Raw genomic sequence first — 18187 nt, forward strand, 5'->3', positions numbered from 1 at the left:
TTTCAATATATTGCACTCCAGCACACCAGCAACACCCACTACAACCTCAATAATATGTATAGTAAAATAATCACCTTTCTGACAATGTCAACAAAAACTGAAAATGTAAAAGCTTTGTAAATGTAGAATGTGTGGCAGAGCTGTTGTTTCGGATTGTATTAGATTGCACAGGTGTACCTAATAAAGTGGCCAATAAGCCACACATTTACACCACCAATCCATGCCGGCTCTGGGTCTCCCCTCAGCTCCCCTGGTTGCTCGGCAGCCTCAGCCTCTCTTCTTGCTCTCTCTTCTTCCAAAACCTGTAACTCTTCCTCTGTATATTCTGGCTTCTTCTCAACAAACTTGTTGTTTTGATGACGGGAGAAACTGAACTAAACATAAGCTGTTTAAAATCACTCCACCCAGCAAGTACTGTATGTCTGGAATGTAGTTCCGGCTGTGCATTTGGCTTCAAAACAACTCTGTCTCGTAATATTACATAATTATTTCATAGTGTGGTGGATGTGTAAGCTACAAGTTGTCCACTAGAGCGTTTTGGAGTCATTTGATGGTGTATTTGATTAGTTCTGAGGGAGAGAGGGACCTGTACGGTTCACCTCGATTTTGTGCTCCGAGCAGCAGGCAGCTCTGTCCCACCGATCTCAGAACAACAGGCACTGATAATTAGAGGTAATGTACCTACTCATATGACTATAGGGATTACGGCAATAGGCGAATTTGCCAAAATGTCGAACTATCCCTTTAAGACTCCCTTTTGAATTGATTTATTTTTTTCCCTCCCATCCCCGCTCCCACACCCCTCTTTGGCGGAAGGGATTTTCCATTGGCGGAGGGCTAAAACAGCTTTGGCGGCCACCAAAAATATTTTCTATGCAGGGAAAACCCTGCCATGCAAAGTGAAAGCCATATATCAACAACATGGGAGTGGATATATACATATATATATATATATATACACACACATATATATGTATATATATATATATATATATATATATATATATATATACATATATATATAATACCATTATTATGGCTATATAAATGTGATTTATGGTGCTGTTAGACTGATGTTACACCACCCCACTCTGTTTACAGTATGTGCGAAAGACAAGAGGATTTTTTCTAACCTCAGCGAAAATGTTGTTTTTCAAAGACTACACGCCAACAAATATGGACTGAAGCAGAATCTTTTGTTTGATAAAAACAGCTTGTGAATATTAGAAATGATTACATAGATCTTTTCTTTTTTTATTATTATTTTGACGCTGGGACTGTACAACGCACTGCCTGCCGCACGCAGCACGGCTTCACCTCATTGATCTGTCGCTGTCTGTCTAAACAGATTCATGGGAGCGATTTTCACAAGATCTGATGCAAGAGTAATTTGTGATAAAATGTCTATTACTATTTATTAACACTAGAACCGCCAAGAGGTCATTTTTACCCTCCTGCCATTTTCAAATGCTTGTAACTTTGTCACAATAAAACTCTAACATCTCTCTGAGAGCGCAGTCACAGTACATCTTGACTGAAGTAGCTGCCCCAAAAGCACATGCACGCCATAATATCGATGACCATTTGAGCGCGTGTCTGATGGATCGTGTCATGCTGCAACACATCTGCGACTGTACGGTAGCAGAGGCGCGTCAGTGTGGAGCGGCGCATGGTTGCCAACACGACTCTGCGGTGCGCGATACAGAGAGCAGAGGAGAATTGTAAACATGCAAACATGTACAGAAATGACATGCTGTGGTGTAAATCATATAAATAACATAAGGCTACGGCTTCACCTCATTGATCTGTCACTGTCTGTTTAAACAGATTCATGGAAGCCATACTTCACAAAGCGCCGCTCATTCAGCTGTTTCACATAGTCTGAAAATGACTCCTCGGCTCCTCTATTTATCACATGCTTATAGCATTATGTTGTATCCTTTTACTGCCTTACCGCTGAGGTCTGAGCAGCTTCATGGAAGTGACATTTTACAATTCTTCATATTTTAAACTAACGAATTTCATGACTATTTCATTCCCTCTGAATGGGTGAGTGTTTCCATCTGAATAGGTTTCTCAGTCACGCACATCATCACACTAAGTGGGCTATACAAACTTTTGATGCAAACATTCAACAACACATCGTCACCGTCAATGTCTTTTATAATTCTTCACATTATAAACCAAGAAAAGGATTTTGTCTCTTAATGAATGTTAATGTAATTTTAAAATTTAAGTCTCTTAATGAGCAACTTTTTCAAAATGATCTAAGTAATTATTTTCAGGCACTAAGTTCTTTTCAGATTGTCAAAATATTGACACTTTAGGCACAATTTGGACATGTTCACTGTGGGGTGTACTCACTTATGTCGCCAGCAGTTTAGATGTTGATGGCTGTGTTTTGAGTAATTTTCAGAGGAAGGTAAATCTATACTACTATACAAGCTGTACACTGACTACTTTAAGTTATAGCAAAGAGTCATTTCTATAGTGTTGTCCCATGAAAAGATATTATGAAACATTTCCAAAAATGGGAGGGGTGTACTCACTTATGTGAGATACTGTATCCCTGGGGCCAGAGCGGGTGACATCGAGTCAAATTTAAAACTGCTGGCTAAGGCTAAACGTAGATTGAAGAAGATTGTTATTCATGTTGGTGGCAATGACACCCGGTTACGCCGGACCTCCGATTCGGCATTATGAACTCCTAGCTACCACTAGCGTCTCTCCTGGGTCGAGTTCAAAACTTTCACCTAAAAGGGGGCGTGGCCGTTGTGACGGCAGTGAGTGACGTTGTGTTGAAGTCATGTATACTAGATGTTTATCAGATAATGCTGTCACAAAATTTAAGGCAAAGATTCCATCGACGTTAAATTTAATACCATGTCCTTCTGTAACAGAGGTTTCCCGTACCGACTTTAAACTCCCGAATTGATCATCTCGTCGATAGCGCTGCAGGCTCGCTGCGAACAATGACTCTGTAGCACCTTGAGTTAACGAAGCAAAGAAAGTTAGCTCCTTGGTACAGCTCTCAAACCCAAAAATTAAAACAAATATCGCAAAAATTTGAAAGGAATTGGTGATTAACAAAACTGGAAGAATCTTGTTTAGTCTGGGAACAAAGTCTCAAAACGTATAAGAGGGGCCTCCGCAATGCCAAAGCAAACTATTACTCAGCATTAATAGAAGAAAATAAGAACAACCCCAGGTTTCAATGCTAGCTGAGGGCCAGGGTGTCTGTGATGTATTTGGGGAAGAGTGCTGTACCGCCTTTCCCATGAACACAGGTGAAGATGGCAACCTAACCAAGGCCTTAGAGAGCATATGTATGTTAAGAGACCAACATGTACAACATTCTAATTGGAACACCAAAACCACATCCTTGCTGGACTGGTTGCAGAGTCTATCTCCAAGAAAGATTTTGCAAACATTGGGGATACTGCTTGGGTTGGTTGTGCTGACATTCCTTGTGATTACTTGCTGTATCCTTCCCCTAGTACAACTTATGATTAAGAGAGCCCTGAGGACAGTAACAGAACAATTTGCTGTGTTAGTAGATCAACAGGCCTGTCGCAGCAATGGAGCTGCAAAAGCAAAACACCCCATATGAAGGTCCCCCCAAAAATTAATGAATAACATGTATGAGCCAATGACTGAAGCCGGAGGAGGAGAATATGAGAATATATAAGAGGACGTAGATAGGATAGGCATACACCACCATGTGCCATGGAATAGAAGAAACCCTTGCTGTTTCCATACCAAGTTAACAACTACCCAGCTGTAAGCTTTGCTCGAGTAATTGAATTAAAAGTGTCTTTTGTAACATCTAGATAAGTGCAGAATATGGCTGACAAATGGGGGGCCCATAACCCATACCACCTGACCCTAGGGCGGTTCTATCAACAAGGGCTCCTGGCTGTGCAGTACTGTCCGGTCTACACCGAACAACAACCTGTGCCACCTATTAGACCCTGTATGTACTCCCAGGAGGTGCCCGGATGGAAGCCCACTGATATCACTACACCCCAACGCCCCCACAAATGATCTACACACCCCCACCAGAGCAGCCACCACTGACCCTGCCTCCAGACCAGATTAACTTCAACCCCACCGGGGATCGACAGCAGGGAAACCCGCCTATGATAAGAGCCCCATACCCAGGAATGACTACACAAGGGTGGAGACCTGCAACATTCGATACAGCACCAGAACAAGGAGCCCTCGACCCAACTCCTAACACCCTCAACTCTTGTAGGCCAGCCCAACCAGGCCCAAGCCAAGAAGGAAACCTCCAGTGGATGTGCCCAAACAGCATGGTGCCGACCTCGTCTCAGAACATGGCGCAGGCAGGCCACATCCCAGGCAGGGCCAGCCTCCTCACAACTGGACTTGCTGCAAGGTGACCCCTCAGGAACCGAGAACTCCGAGTGGGATTGGCTGCCACTTAATAGGGATGGGGCCGATCCGATCCAGTATCAGTATCGGGTTCTGATACCAACGTAATTCACGGATCAGAAATTTCTGATCCACGAGCCACGTCTGTGCTTTCACGTTGTCTGCTGGAATGATATGATGATTGCTTCTTCTTCTTCTCTCTCTCTCTCTCTCTCTCTCTCGTATTCTATTACTGCATCTAGCTAACCCGGCCATTCTGGATGTCACTAACTCGGCTTCTTCTCCGGAGCCTTTGTGCTCCACTGTCTCTCAGATTAACTCATATCACAGCGGTGCCTGGACAGCGTGACATGTGTGGTTGTGCTGCTGCCGTGGTCCTGCCAGATGCCTCCTGCTGCTGCTGCCATCATTAGTCATTAGTCATACTTCTACTGTTATTATACACATATGATTATTGTCACACATGTATACTGTCAGATATTAATACATACTTTCAACATATTGTACCACAGTAGCCAGAACCATAACTATAATATTATTACTTTCAATAATGTTGTTGTAAGCTACTGTCATTACCTGCATCTCTCTCTCTCTCTCTCTCTCTCTCTCATTGTGTCATACGGATTACTGTTAATTTATTATGCTGATCTGTTCTGTACGACATCTATTGCACGTCTGTCCGTCCTGGAAGAGGGATCCCTCCTCAGTTGCTCTTCCTGAGGTTTCTACCGTTTTTTTTCCCCGTTAAAGGGTTTTTTTTTTGGGGGGGAGTTTTTCCTTATCCGCTGCGAGGGTCATAAGGACAGAGGGATGTCGTATGCTGTAAAGCCCTGTGAGGCAAATTGTGATTTGTGATATTGGGCTGTATAAATAAAATTGATTGATTGATTGATTGATAGTAGTGTTGCACTGACCGAGGTACTAAAACATGACAGTACATATGATACCATAATGTTGGAGTACTGTAGTACTACGTACCTCAGGTACCACTACTGTGGGATAAGATCAAAGTCCAGTCGCAAGAGCTTGAGTGTCCATGTGGTGTCCAATAACGGTGCGCGCTGTCCACCTGGCACTCGATATGCCGCTGCAGTGGTTTGTATCCAGTGACATTTCAGGTACGAACTGAGCTATTGAGTATCTTTAAGCAGTGAAAGTTATTATTAATTTCTTTTTACTTGTAGGTTCGATTTGTTTATATATGCTACAGTGATTTGTTTTCCACAGAGCTCTACGGTGCGAGCATTTTACTCGCATTTGCGACTAAAAATAGTTTTGTGCATGCAAAATAAATGATTCAGCACGCTGTGCCAGTACAGATTTCAACCAGCAGCAGAAACTAAAGGCAAATCCTGCCGGTTGTGGGTTGAACGGGGGTCACAGACACAGACGGGAATGTATTCCTGTCAAATACGGCGGAGGCTCATAGTGCTGCGCGGCGCAAGAACGGCTTACCGGCGACAGCTCTGAAGTCCGACTCCAGGTCCAATAATGTCCTCTTCTTGGCGTCATGACTGCCCAAAAGTACTTTAACTACCTTTAAATACCTGTGTGGCGGCACACAGGTATGTGGCGTGTCAGAGGAGAAACGAGCCGTTCACATTTCTCTTTGTGTGGCAGGGAACGGTTCACAAACCTCACCGCACTTTAGGGACTGTTCGTTACTTATGAAGGGACCGTCAGGGGAGGAGGGTGGCTGGTTGATTTTTATTTTATTTATTTATTTTATTTTGATCCCCCCTATGTTAATTACTTATTGATGCTGTTTTTGAAGTATGAATAAGTCAGTAAGTAATTTATTCCACTGAAATATCATTAATGTGTTATAGAAAAGTGATTCATCTTTTTATAAATGACAAAAGGCACATCTGCCTCATTTTCGCTGTGGTATCGTGATACTACTTAGAACCACGATACTTTCACTGGTATCGTACAGTGGGTCCCAATTTTGGTACTGTGACAACACTACTACATAGTAGTGTCTACTTGCATATTTGTTTTCAGGATGGGATTTTTCCTGTGAACAGGATTTCCTGCTTTTCTGACCTTATACTTACCTCAAGTTGCCTTTTGGTACATACACGCATACATACGTATATATCATACTTGGCTGTAGAGAGGAGTTTATTACAGCCTCATATAAAATCAACAATAATGATAATAATAATATTAAAGCAAACAGAGATCTGGTATCGGAATAGTATTGGTATCGGCAGATATCCAAATTCAGGTATCGGGATCGGATCGGAAGTGAAAAAATGTGGATCGGTGCATCCCTACCCCTTAATCCATCCCCTGAACGGATTTCATCCCAAGGCAATTATGCCAACTAGTCCATCAGCTGATGAGCCCTTTTCCATGCCTGGTTCACCTAGAATTGAACCAGAGAAGAAGCCATTGCCTTCCACGGCGAGAGCACAGCTACAAGGTCAAGGTCAAGGTCAAATTTATTTATATAGCACATTTAAAACAACCGAGGTTTGCCAAAGTGCTGTACAATCTAGAAAGCGCTAAAGTATTAAAATACAACTATAGAAATAGAAAAATGCAGTATTAGAGCACACAGTACATAGAAATATTAAGAGTAACAATAGAAAACAAAATAAAGTGCACAATAGGCACAAAATTCAATAAAAACAGTCCATACATCGGCAATGTTCGGCTCAACATGCGTCAAATGCTAATGAGAAAAGATGGGTCTTCAGCAACGACTTAAATATCTCAAGAGTCTGGGCAGATCTAATATACAGTGGTAAGCTGTTCCACAATTTTGGGGCAGCCACCGCGAAGGTTCGGTCGCCTTGAGTTTTGAGCCTAGATATCGGGACATCTAGAAGCAACTCAATTGATGACCTCAGTGCTCTAGCTGGTGTGTGAACATGGATGAGTTCAACTAAGTACTGGGGGGCCAGACCATTCAATATCTTAAAAACAAACATCAAAATCTTAAAATCAATCCTGCAGCGGACAGGAAGCCAATGCAAAGAGGCCAGAACTGGTGTTATGTGGTCACGTTTTTCCGTGCTGGTCAAAAGGCGAGCAGCAGCATTTTGCACTAGCTGCAGACGCCGCAAAGAACGTTTATCTAAGCCCACATACAGAGAGTTGCAGTAATCAAGCCTAGACGTAATGAAGGCATGGATAACTCTCTCCAAGTCTTTGGGTGAGAGATAGGGCTTTACTTTGGCGAGCAGGCGAAGCTGAAAGAAAGCACATTTGACCACACAACCAATTTGCCTGTCAAACTTAAAAGCACTATCAAAAGTGACACCAAGGCTTTTAATAAAAGAACTGTTTTTGGAAGCCAAGGGGCCCAGAGCACCAACAGAGTCATTTACACATTCTGGATATCCAAATACAATAACCTCAGTCTTATTATCATTTAGATTCAGGAAATTTAGGCCCATCCGAGTTTTTATGTCATTAAGACAAGCTAACAGAGGCTGCAGAGAGTCCTTACATTTTAATTTTAAAGGAAGGTACACTTGGACATCATCTGCAAAGCAATGAAAAGAAACATTATGCTTACGGAGAATGGAACCTAGGGGCAGCATATATAAAGAAAACAATAAAGGGCCCAAAATGGAGCCTTGGGGGACCCCACAGGTAAGAGGGGCCACATTTGAGGAGAATTCACCTAGATGGACAGAGAAACTCCTGTCGGTTAGGTACGACTGTAGCAACTTGAGGGCAGCACCTTTAATGCCTACACGGTGATCTAGGCGTGATGAGAGGGTCCTATGATCAACAGTATCAAAGGCAGCCGTCAAATCTAAGGTCACCAGGATAGCGGCACATCCTGAGTCCACAGTTAAGACAAGATCATTAAACACTCTTAAAAGAGCAGTTTCAGTACTGTGACCAGACCTAAAACCAGATTGAAACTTCTCATAGATATCATTTTGTACTAAAAATAATTGCAACTGTACAGCAATTACTTTGGACAGGAAGGGTAATTTGGAGATGGGCCTGAAGTTGGAGAGAACAGAGAGTCCAGGCTGGGCTTTTTAATGAGTGGCTGCACTATAGCATGTTTAAAAGGGGCAGGAAAACACCCTGAACTAAAACAGTTATGAATCAGAACAAGAATAAAAGATCCAACAAAATCAAAAACCTCTTTAAAAAGGTGCGAGGGAATACTGTCTGAGAGGCAGTTTGTGGGTCGCATCCCACGAACTATATCTGACAGAGAGGACAGTGATATAGGCTCAAACTGGTCAAAAACAGCTGGGCACATGGGAGGGTCAGAGGGATCAGGCTCAGCAAGACAAGGTACAAAATGAAGAGCAGAGATTTTCTCGACAAAAAGTTGAGGAAATCATTACAGAGAGCAGGAGTTGGAACAATGGGAGCAGTATCACGTGGGTTAACAAGAGAATCTAAATCATTAAACAGAACCTTTGGTTTATCAATGTTGTTTGAGACAAGGTGCGAGATGTAAGCGGTTTTAGCAGCTTTCACCGCTTTCTGATACTCCAATAAGCACTCCCGTAGAATCCCAACGGAGACATGCAACTTGTCCTTCTTCCACCTTCTCTCAGCACGCCTACAAGAGCGTCTGAGAGCACGTATAGAGTCATTTATCCATGGTTGAGAAATTGCCTTAGGGCGTTTGATGCTTAAGGGAGCGATGGCGTCCAAAATGCTAGTGCATGTGGAGTTAAAAAGAGCAACAAGCTCTTCAGCACTAAGGGCACCATACCCCTCCACAGTAGAATGCATATAACCATTAAAAGTTGTAGAAAATTGCAATGTAGTGCTGGAATTTGTAGCACGAAAACAGCGTGCAGGTGGACGAGCAGCGACAACAGAGCAGGGGACAGTAGCAGAAAATATAACAGCAAAGTGATCAGAAATACAAGCACTATTACAAATTTCACTGACACAGATAGACAAACCATGAGACAGCACTAGGTCAAGTGTATGCCCCTTATCATGCGTCAGGCCAGAGACCCACTGTGTGAGATTAAAGGAGTCGATCAGTGACAAGAAGTCTTTGACCAGAGAACTGGTTTCACAGCACACATGAATGTTCAGGCCACCGGAAATTAAGAAGTGATCAAAATCCACCATAATTCCAGACAGAAAGTTTTCAAAATCCTGAATAAAATTCTTATTGTATTTGGGTGGACGATATACCACCACGCACAGCAAGGGAGGAGAGGAATTCAGTTTAAAAAGCTGCACCTCAAAGCTGGAGTAAGTGACAGATGGTATCTGCTGACAGTGAAAGCTGGATTTGAAAACACAGGCTAGCCCTCCACCCTTGCCGGTGGTCCGAGGGGAGCTGAGAAATGTACAGTCAGGAGAGAGAAGTTCTGAAAACGGTGTGGACTCACCAGTATGCAGCCAGATTTCCGTCACGAACATAAAATCCAACATACGGGAGGTGAAAAAGTCATTCAGCAAGAAGGTCTTGTTAGTTAGGGATCTAGCATTGATCAAGGCCATCCTCAAGGTAACGTTAGGAGTCATGCTGGCCGAGGCACGTCTTAGCGGGCGAAGGTTTGTGTGGACAACGCCGCCTCTGGGCACACGCAACTGCCCAGGAAGAGACACCAACATCAGGCCACACTGGTCAGGGGCCGCCATTGATCCATGGGAGACAGCGAGTGGAACCGGCGTTGTCGTCCGGCCTGCAGAAGCAGAGCTCAATGGCGAAGTAGCAGGAGCAGCATCCATCGGCGTGCCAGGCGGCATCGTCAGGCCAGGAACAGCAGCAGCGGGAGGGCTGGGAATGACAGTCCGTAACCACGGTCCTCTGAGCTGTATTGAGCGTCTGACGGCAGAAGAGTAGCAAAATCCACCACGAAGGAGGCGAGGATCAGCCACACAGGACAGCGACAGATAGGCCTTGACATTCACCAATACACCACCACGCTTACCCCGTCTTCTCCAACGTTTTTTGCGACGTATACCTTCGGGGTCAAATTACTTCCTTCTGCATATTCGAATAAAACCCATACTTCCAAACTGCAGAAACTTTCTGCAGTTTGCAGTGAGTTAGATCAAGAAATAGCTAATTGCCCTTCTCCCAGTTTACTTAAAGGGATAGTGCACCCAAAAATGAAAATTCAGCCATTATCTACTCACCCATATGCCAAGGGAGGCTCAGGTGAAGTTTTAGAGTCCTCACATCCCTTGTGGAGATCCCAGGGGAGAGTGGGTAGCAGCACAACTCCACCTAATGCAGGCTGACGGCACCCCAGATTAAAACGTCCAAAAAAACCACATAATTGAAACCACAAAATATCTCCATACTGCTCGTCTGTAGTGATCCAAGTGTCCTGAAGCTCCGACATAAAAAGTTGTTTGGAAAAACGTCATTTGAACTGTTTTTAGCCTCATTGTAGCCTGTAGCTCTAACTGCCTCTCTGAACACCGAACTCACGTGTGCGCGCTTGTGCGCAAGACCAGCAAAAACACATGAACACAGATGAAGGCGGTGCCCCTGTCTCATGGTCTCATGCAAGCGCACACACGAGCGCCGTGTAGAGAGGGGCAGAGAGTTCAAATGACGTTTTTCCAAACAACTTTTCCTGTCGGGGCTTCAGGACACTTGGATCACTACGGACAAGCAGTATGGAGATATTTTGTGGTTTCAGTTATGTGTTTTTTTTGGCGTTTGAGCTGAATTTTAATTTTTGGATGCACTATCCCTTTAAACATGGTGTTGATTTGCAGACTGAATTTGATCTTATCGCAACCACTGATGCTGAGCACCTTCTTTTACGGTGACGTTCCACATATTATGAGACAGCAATAAAGCAAGCCAACTCCTGGCTCACCAATTACGCCGCCAGGCAGCCTCAAATATGATTTCTCAGATAAAAGATTTCTCAGGCACTTTACATATAGACTCTGCTGCAATTAATTCTGTCTTTTGTTTGTTTCATTCAAACCAGGGTTGAATGGAACTACTTGTGTACTGTACTACACAAATTTTGGAAAGGTATTTCTTATATGGATACATCGTCTTTTTACTTCTTCACAAGTGAGTATTTCCACCAATGGTATTCAATCCACTTTTTTCACTTATCTCATGGCACCAGACAGGGATGTCCCTTATCCCCTCTATTGTTTGCATTAGCAACAGAGCCTTTGTCAATCTATTAGCTTAAAACTACCTGAAAGCTACTGATTAAACTATTTCTTGCTTTTTATGGGCTGGAAAATCCCCCAAAGTTCACAAATCTCCAAAGATGCAACTTTTATGGTGGCTTGTCTTTCCCAAATTTCCAACTATATTTTTGGGCAGCACACATCCACAAAATTTTGTTCTGGTTTAAATAAACAGATCTGTCGTGGTCTAAGTTAGAGGCACAGTCTTGGGTTTCATCTTCACATCAAGCTCTGATTACCTCTTCTATTACAGCTCTGATTACCTCTTCTATTACATCCAAACCCTCTGGCTTTACAAACAACCAAGTTATAATTTCCACTCTCAAAATCTGGTACCAATTCTGGCAGCACTTCAGACTTACCTCAGCATCTTCCCTTGCTCCTTTGCTGAGGAATCATTTATTCCAACCCACATTTACAGACTCCACCTTCTTTGCATGGCATGATAAATGCTTGCAAGTTTTAAAAGACCTGTATAGGGATGGTATTTTTCGTGGCTTTGCAGACTTATCAAGTGAGTTTCACCTGCCACCTTCTCATCTCTTCTGTTATTTTCAAATTAGACATTGCGTTAAATCTTTGTTTCCTTCTTTTCCCTCTTTACCTCCGAATCAACTGTGGGATCAGTTTCTCTGTTTTGATCCCCTTCAAAAGTCACTACTTTCAAAGATTTATGGCATTCTCCTCTACTATGGCAGTACACCTGCTTCTAATGTGAAGGTCGCTTGTGAGTGTGAACTTGGGCTGAACTTGGACGATACCTGGTGGAATGCTGCTCTTAATGAAATCCACACAAGCTCAATTTAAGCTCGTCTCACACTGTTACAGTTTAAGGTACTTTTACAGAACAATTTTTCCAAAGCTTGATTGTCTCAAATTTACCCTAATATCACAGACAGCTGCAACAAACGTAGTGCTACACCCTGTAATCTATCCCATATGTTTTTTTCTTGTCCATTATTATCCTGATTTTGGCAGAACTACTTCCATATCATGTCAAAAATTCTTTCAATAACTATTAATGTCTCTCACCATATTGCCATTTTTGGGTTTCCTGAGGACCATAATTGATACACCTCCCAACAATTAGAAATCCTAGCTTATACTTCCTTACTGGCAAGACACCATCTTCTTCTCCATTGGCAGTCTACAAAAGCTCCCTCCAGCACTCAGTGGCTCAGTGATATCATGATCTTTCTAAAACTAGAGACGAATAAATACTCAATTAGAGTATCTCTCTCTTTGTTTTTTTGTTAAATTTGTTTTTCTTTTTGACCTGATTAGCATGATTAGTATGAATACACATTTCAAATGCACAATGCATGTTTAGTTATTTTTGGTCGTTTGTTTGACTGTTATCTATTGAGACGTACAGTACTTTGTTTACGCACTATTATTATTATTATTATTGTTATTATTATTATTATTACTATTACTATTATTATTATTATTATTATTATTATTATTATGATTTAAAAAGAGACAAAACACGATGTGACGATGCCAGACCTGCCTGGTCTGGCATCTAATCCTGCAAACTTCTCAGTACAGCAACATTAGCTTCACTGTTTCAATGATGTTCAGCTGAAAGAACGTGCATGCAGGCTGAAATTCAACTGTACTTTCCTGCTGGGAGATGCAGTGACTTAAATCAACAGTGAGTAAGAAAAATAATAACGTGACTTGTAATTTGTTAAACTATGAGAAGAAGGAAAAAAGTCTGCTAGCTGCTAGGCTAATTTATGCAATGTAAACATGCTTAAGCTAATAATGGGTCACTTGCAAAAAACAATTGTTTTGCTCAAGAACCTCGACAGTTATGACTGAGCTGAATTTGATACTTCTGTTTAATTATGTTTTTGTTAATCCTTCTTTTATGGCTGTTGGGAGAAGTTTGCCTTCAAGGCTTTAAGCCAGATAGTCCTTAGGTTTCATGAAAAAGATCATGTTTTAGGTTAAAATGAAAATATTTCTTCCAGAAAGGTCTTTTGAGAGAAAGCCCTGAAGGTTAACTTGCATGTGCTGTTTTACCTGTGTTAATGGAGTCAGTTTAAAGTAAACTTTACTGCACTTAAGCTGTTACAATTACTAACATCATTTATGTGTTGTTTTTATCTTTTATGGCCAAAAGCAAAAAAGAAAGGGGTGACAGCTTCCTCAATGACCGATTGTGTTAAATGGACATACAATATCATTTCATATGGATTGCAGGCCCCTAAATCGCATTGAATCAAAGTCATATCGTGGCGAACTTTGTAATATCAGCAAATATCGTATTGTTGTCCAAAGAATCGATATAATATAGTATCGTGATAAAACTGGTGATTTACACCAATATGCACTGTAAAAGAGGCTGCTGATCATATATTTACCCAGATGTATGATATTTCCTCCTGCTGTGACAGCAAGTGGACTTTCATTTTCATTTCATTTGCTATTCTCAAAATCACTGATTTTTTCCCCCGAATTCCTTTTTTGTGTGTTGTCTTTTTTTGACAAATTGTAAAGTACTGAGTGGAGAAATACAGTGGAATTAGACAGAGACAAATTCAAATTTGGTCAGTTTTCAGGTATTTAAAAAGTCAAATGAGTAAGTACTAATATGCCTAACATTATTATCATGTCCCAGACTGTTTCAAATATATTTTCTTTCAACAATCAAAAAAAATAATTTGTCTTGTTTGTTATGATTCAGAATACTTATAATGCAAATGAATGTAGAGCACTAGAACAAGTGTCATAAAGACTACTACTCTAATGGCACGGTCTATGAATATTAACGGCTTGAATTATGCAACTTCCCCTTCATGGGCCATTGGTTTATTCCATTGCCCACTCCAGAGAAATGTCAGGGCTGGATCAGTCTAGGAGGATTATAAGGGGGGGATGCAGGTAGCTCACAGAAGCATTTGTCGACGGCTTGCTCTGGGTCTTGCTGCAGGCTTACATTACCTCTTGGTGGGGGGAAATATGGTGGGAACATTCGCAGGCTGGTCATACCCATATTGACCCAGATGTTGGACTGGGGGGAGCGTGTGGCTGGCTGCTGGCGTAGGAAGAGGAGGTAGCGGGGGAAGAGCTCCAGCTCTGCTTGGTCTGTCTTGCTTTCCAGGATAACCTGCAGGGGTGAAGGGAAAGTTTTTTACCTTACATGCATGAAATACATTGATCAGTCTCGAAATCTATGACTGGAGTTTGTTTATGTGTTCACTTTTACTAGTGTAGCTCAGCTGAATTCACTTGGTCAAGATAAACCAAATAAATAATGGCAAAGGTAATCTGTGTCACAACGGGGAGGTAGTAGCTCGTCCACTGACAAGCTCAGTAACTGGAACTGGTCGCTGGAGAGGAACCAAACCCCCAACAGCTTGAGCCCCTTCACTCTGACATCTATCCATCCATTGATAAATATGTAAAGGACCTGTTAGTCCATGTGTGTCTTTCAGGCCTGTGTGTGTGTAAAATAACTGAGTGAAAATATATAATTGCACTCAGAGGGACTGATTAAGTATGCCTTCCTTCTTCTCAATTTACAGAGCGACTTCTTGGATCAACTTCGACCTATTATGAAATGAATGATAAAGACTACTATTGCTCTCACTTTCAGTTGTACTTTGAAATTAAGTTATTTAGATAATCTTGATTAACTGCTAGTTTCTGTTACACCGTGTCTTATTGCCTGTCCACTTGTGATTCTTGCCCTTAGGATTTTGTTGGAACATTCTTCAGAAATAAGACCTCAGTTGTAAAAACCCTTTAACTCTGACTTTTTCCAAGTCTGACAGCCCTGGGGTCTCATTTATAAAACTGTGCGTAGGATCCATACTAAAAGTGCACATGAGGACAAAAGCCTAAAATGGTGATCGTGCACATGTGGGTTGTCGACGGTGACCAAATGTGTGTCAGCTTCGTCAAGTGTATCTCATGTTTGTACACATGGGTCAGAGTTTTCCTACAGATGTGTTCATTCTCCTGTCAAGTGTGTTTTCTTTTATAGACCACAACTTTTGCGTGGGAAGTGGATTATGCCTCTTTCAGGCCTTGTTTTGCGATTACGCAACAGTTATACATAAGACTTCTGCTCTTAAAGGTCCAGTTTGAAGGATTTAGGGGAATATAACAGCAGAAACTGATTATAATGTTAATAATTGTGTTTTTCATTGGTGTATAATTACTTGAAACTACCAATGCTTGTTTTGTCACCTTACATGAGCTGTTCATATCTACATACAGCACTGGTCCTCTTCCATGGAGTCCGCCATGTTGTTTCTACAGTCAATGTATGTCAGGGGTCTACAACCTTTTTAATATGAACTGTCATTTTTAAATTTCTTGTTATCAGTGTGCCATATTAATACAGGGCTCAACAATAACGATTGCAAGGGGCAAGTAAAACTCTCAGGCATGTAAACTAACAACTCACTAGCCCGATCGGGCAAGTTGCTAAAAATAGTAAAAGTTAATAACTAATTGATAAAATAAATGTATTTTAAAACGTGCTCCTTCGGCTCTGTTGCAACAGTCTCTCTGCCTGAAGTCACTGGGCACACGCTGTGTAACAATGTCCTGCCCACAGCCCCCATTGATTGGTTACGTGGCACAAGTGAAGCCGCATGTCCAAAGGCACAGAGCGGCACAGTATATAAGAGGAGAGGAGAGGAGAGGGCTCTGTCTTACCTCTTCATAAACTAAAGTCATATTATTTTGCGCGACGGGCGCTTCATATAATAACATAACTATATATTATTTATGGTGTTATGTCTTCGTGTCATTTCAGTCTCTACATGGTCACGCGTTAACAATTTTCCTCTGCTCTCTGTATCGCGCATGGCGGAGATCCGCCACACACACAGGTGAGCATGCTAGAGCGGCTCGGGCCACATTTTCCTGACCAAACCTGACCCCGAGCCCGGTGCAGTTTGTCAGCTGACAAAGTTATTGTTATGGACACTGTGTAAATAATCATCAACGGAGTGGTGTTACGCACAGACCGTTCTCGGAACCTATCGGCTGTATTCAGCGTCTGACTTCTGGCAGATGGCAATACAGCCTCTGGGGGCAGATACCCGATTTTTTGGCATTCCGGTTTGAGGAGGCGAATTTCCGTTTCCGACTTCCGTTTATATATATAAGTAAATATGCTGAACCATTGCGATGGATTCAGAGTTTGCAGTGACGCCAATTATGTTCCGCCTCGTTAGTTCACCGCACGGAGTGTTTAACCTGGCAACAACTGCAGCCAGCTCAAACGTGATTGATCAATATCACACGGACTACAAACAGCCTAGCACCTTTTGTGAATCTTTGGGCAGAACTACACCGTGTAGTACACCGAGTTTTACGGCGTGCTGACGTATTGCGGTAAGCGAGTTGTGTCATTTCCGGTGTTTCTGTGACAGCGTCTCTGTACTGCTCTGGTGAATTCCACTAGCCTGCTTTCTTACTTCAGTTGCTTTAACATGTACTTCAAGTCTTAACCCACACTGGTTCTGTTTAAGCACTTATAGCTCTCCTCCTTTCTACGACTTTCTCGCTAATCTCTTAGCTGTTGTTTGCACGTTACTAGCCTTGGTAGCTACATTAGCTTTACAGTTAGCAATGGCTTCTCCCTCTGCTCTTTCTTACTCAGTGTGCCAAATGTTCAGTTATGCCTCTGCCTCCTTTAGCAACAGTGGTAATTGTAACAAGTGTAGCTTATTTGCTGCGTTGGAGGCGAGGCTTAGTGAATTAGAAGCGCGGTTCCGCACCATGGAAAACCATTCAGTAGCTGTGGTAGTTAGCCAGCCCCCTGTAGCCGGTGCGGAGCCACATAGCATAGCCTTAGCCTCTGCTAACTGTCCTCCAGTAACTCCTGTTCAGCTGGGAGGTTGGGTTACGGTTCGCCAGAGCCGAAGCTCACGGCTCACCACCAGCCTGTCCATGTTTCCAACCGCTTTTCCCCACTCAGCGACACACCCACTGAGGATAAAACTCTGGTTATTGGCAGCTCTATTCTGAGAAGCGTGAAGTTAGCAACACCAGTGGCCATAGTCAAATGTATCCCTGGGGCCAGAGCGGGCGACACTGAATCAAATTTAAAACTACTGGCTAAAGCTAAACGTAGATTCAGTAAGATTGTTATTCACGTCAGCGGCAATGACACCCGGTTACGCCAATCGGAGGTCACTAAAATTAATATTGCCTCGGTGTGTGAATATGCAAAAATGATGTCGGACTCCGTAGTTTTCTCTGGACCCCTCCCAAATCTGACCAGTGATGACATGTTTAGCCACATGTCATCATTTAATCGCTGGCTGTCCAGGTGGTGTCCAGTAAACAATGTGGATTTCGTTAATAATTGGCAAACTTTCTGGGGAAAAACCTGGTCTTATTAGGAGAGACGGTATTCATCCCACTTTGGATGGAGCTGCTCTCATTTCTAGGAACCTGGCAAACTTTATTAGTAATTTAAATCCCTGACAACCCAGAGTTGAGATCAGGACTCAGAGTCGCTGTCCTATACGCCTCTCTGAGCTTCTAGTTCAGTTACCCAGCCACAGTTTTCATAGTTTTATACAAACGGTGTCTGTCCCCCGACCACCTAAATTATTTAAATCTAAAATTAAACAAAGAGGAGTTGTGCATAACAACCTCATGAAAATTAAAACCTCTTGTGTGACAGAAAGACAAA

The 18187-nt window shown here is 42.4% G+C and overlaps 1 protein-coding gene across 8 annotated transcripts in view; it reads right to left on the minus strand.

Moving 5' to 3' along the window:
- Nucleotides 1–18187, minus strand: part of usp32 (ubiquitin specific peptidase 32) — a 266626-nt gene that overhangs the window by 86147 nt on the left and 162292 nt on the right. For 7 of the 8 annotated variants that reach the window (XR_007449393.1, XR_007449394.1, XR_007449392.1 and 4 more), the window contains exon 16: nt 14470–14635. Coding sequence is in view for 1 of the 8 variants with exons in the window: in XM_049576738.1 (XP_049432695.1) it covers nt 14470–14635 (166 nt within the window). In the remaining 7 variants the exon portion in view is untranslated. The remainder of the gene's footprint in view (nt 1–14469; nt 14636–18187) is intronic. The other variant, XR_007449395.1, reaches the window with a different exon arrangement.

The sequence above is a fragment of the Epinephelus fuscoguttatus genome, linkage group LG5 (genome assembly GCF_011397635.1).
Source record: "Epinephelus fuscoguttatus linkage group LG5, E.fuscoguttatus.final_Chr_v1".
Lineage (NCBI taxonomy): Eukaryota > Metazoa > Chordata > Actinopteri > Perciformes > Serranidae > Epinephelus > Epinephelus fuscoguttatus.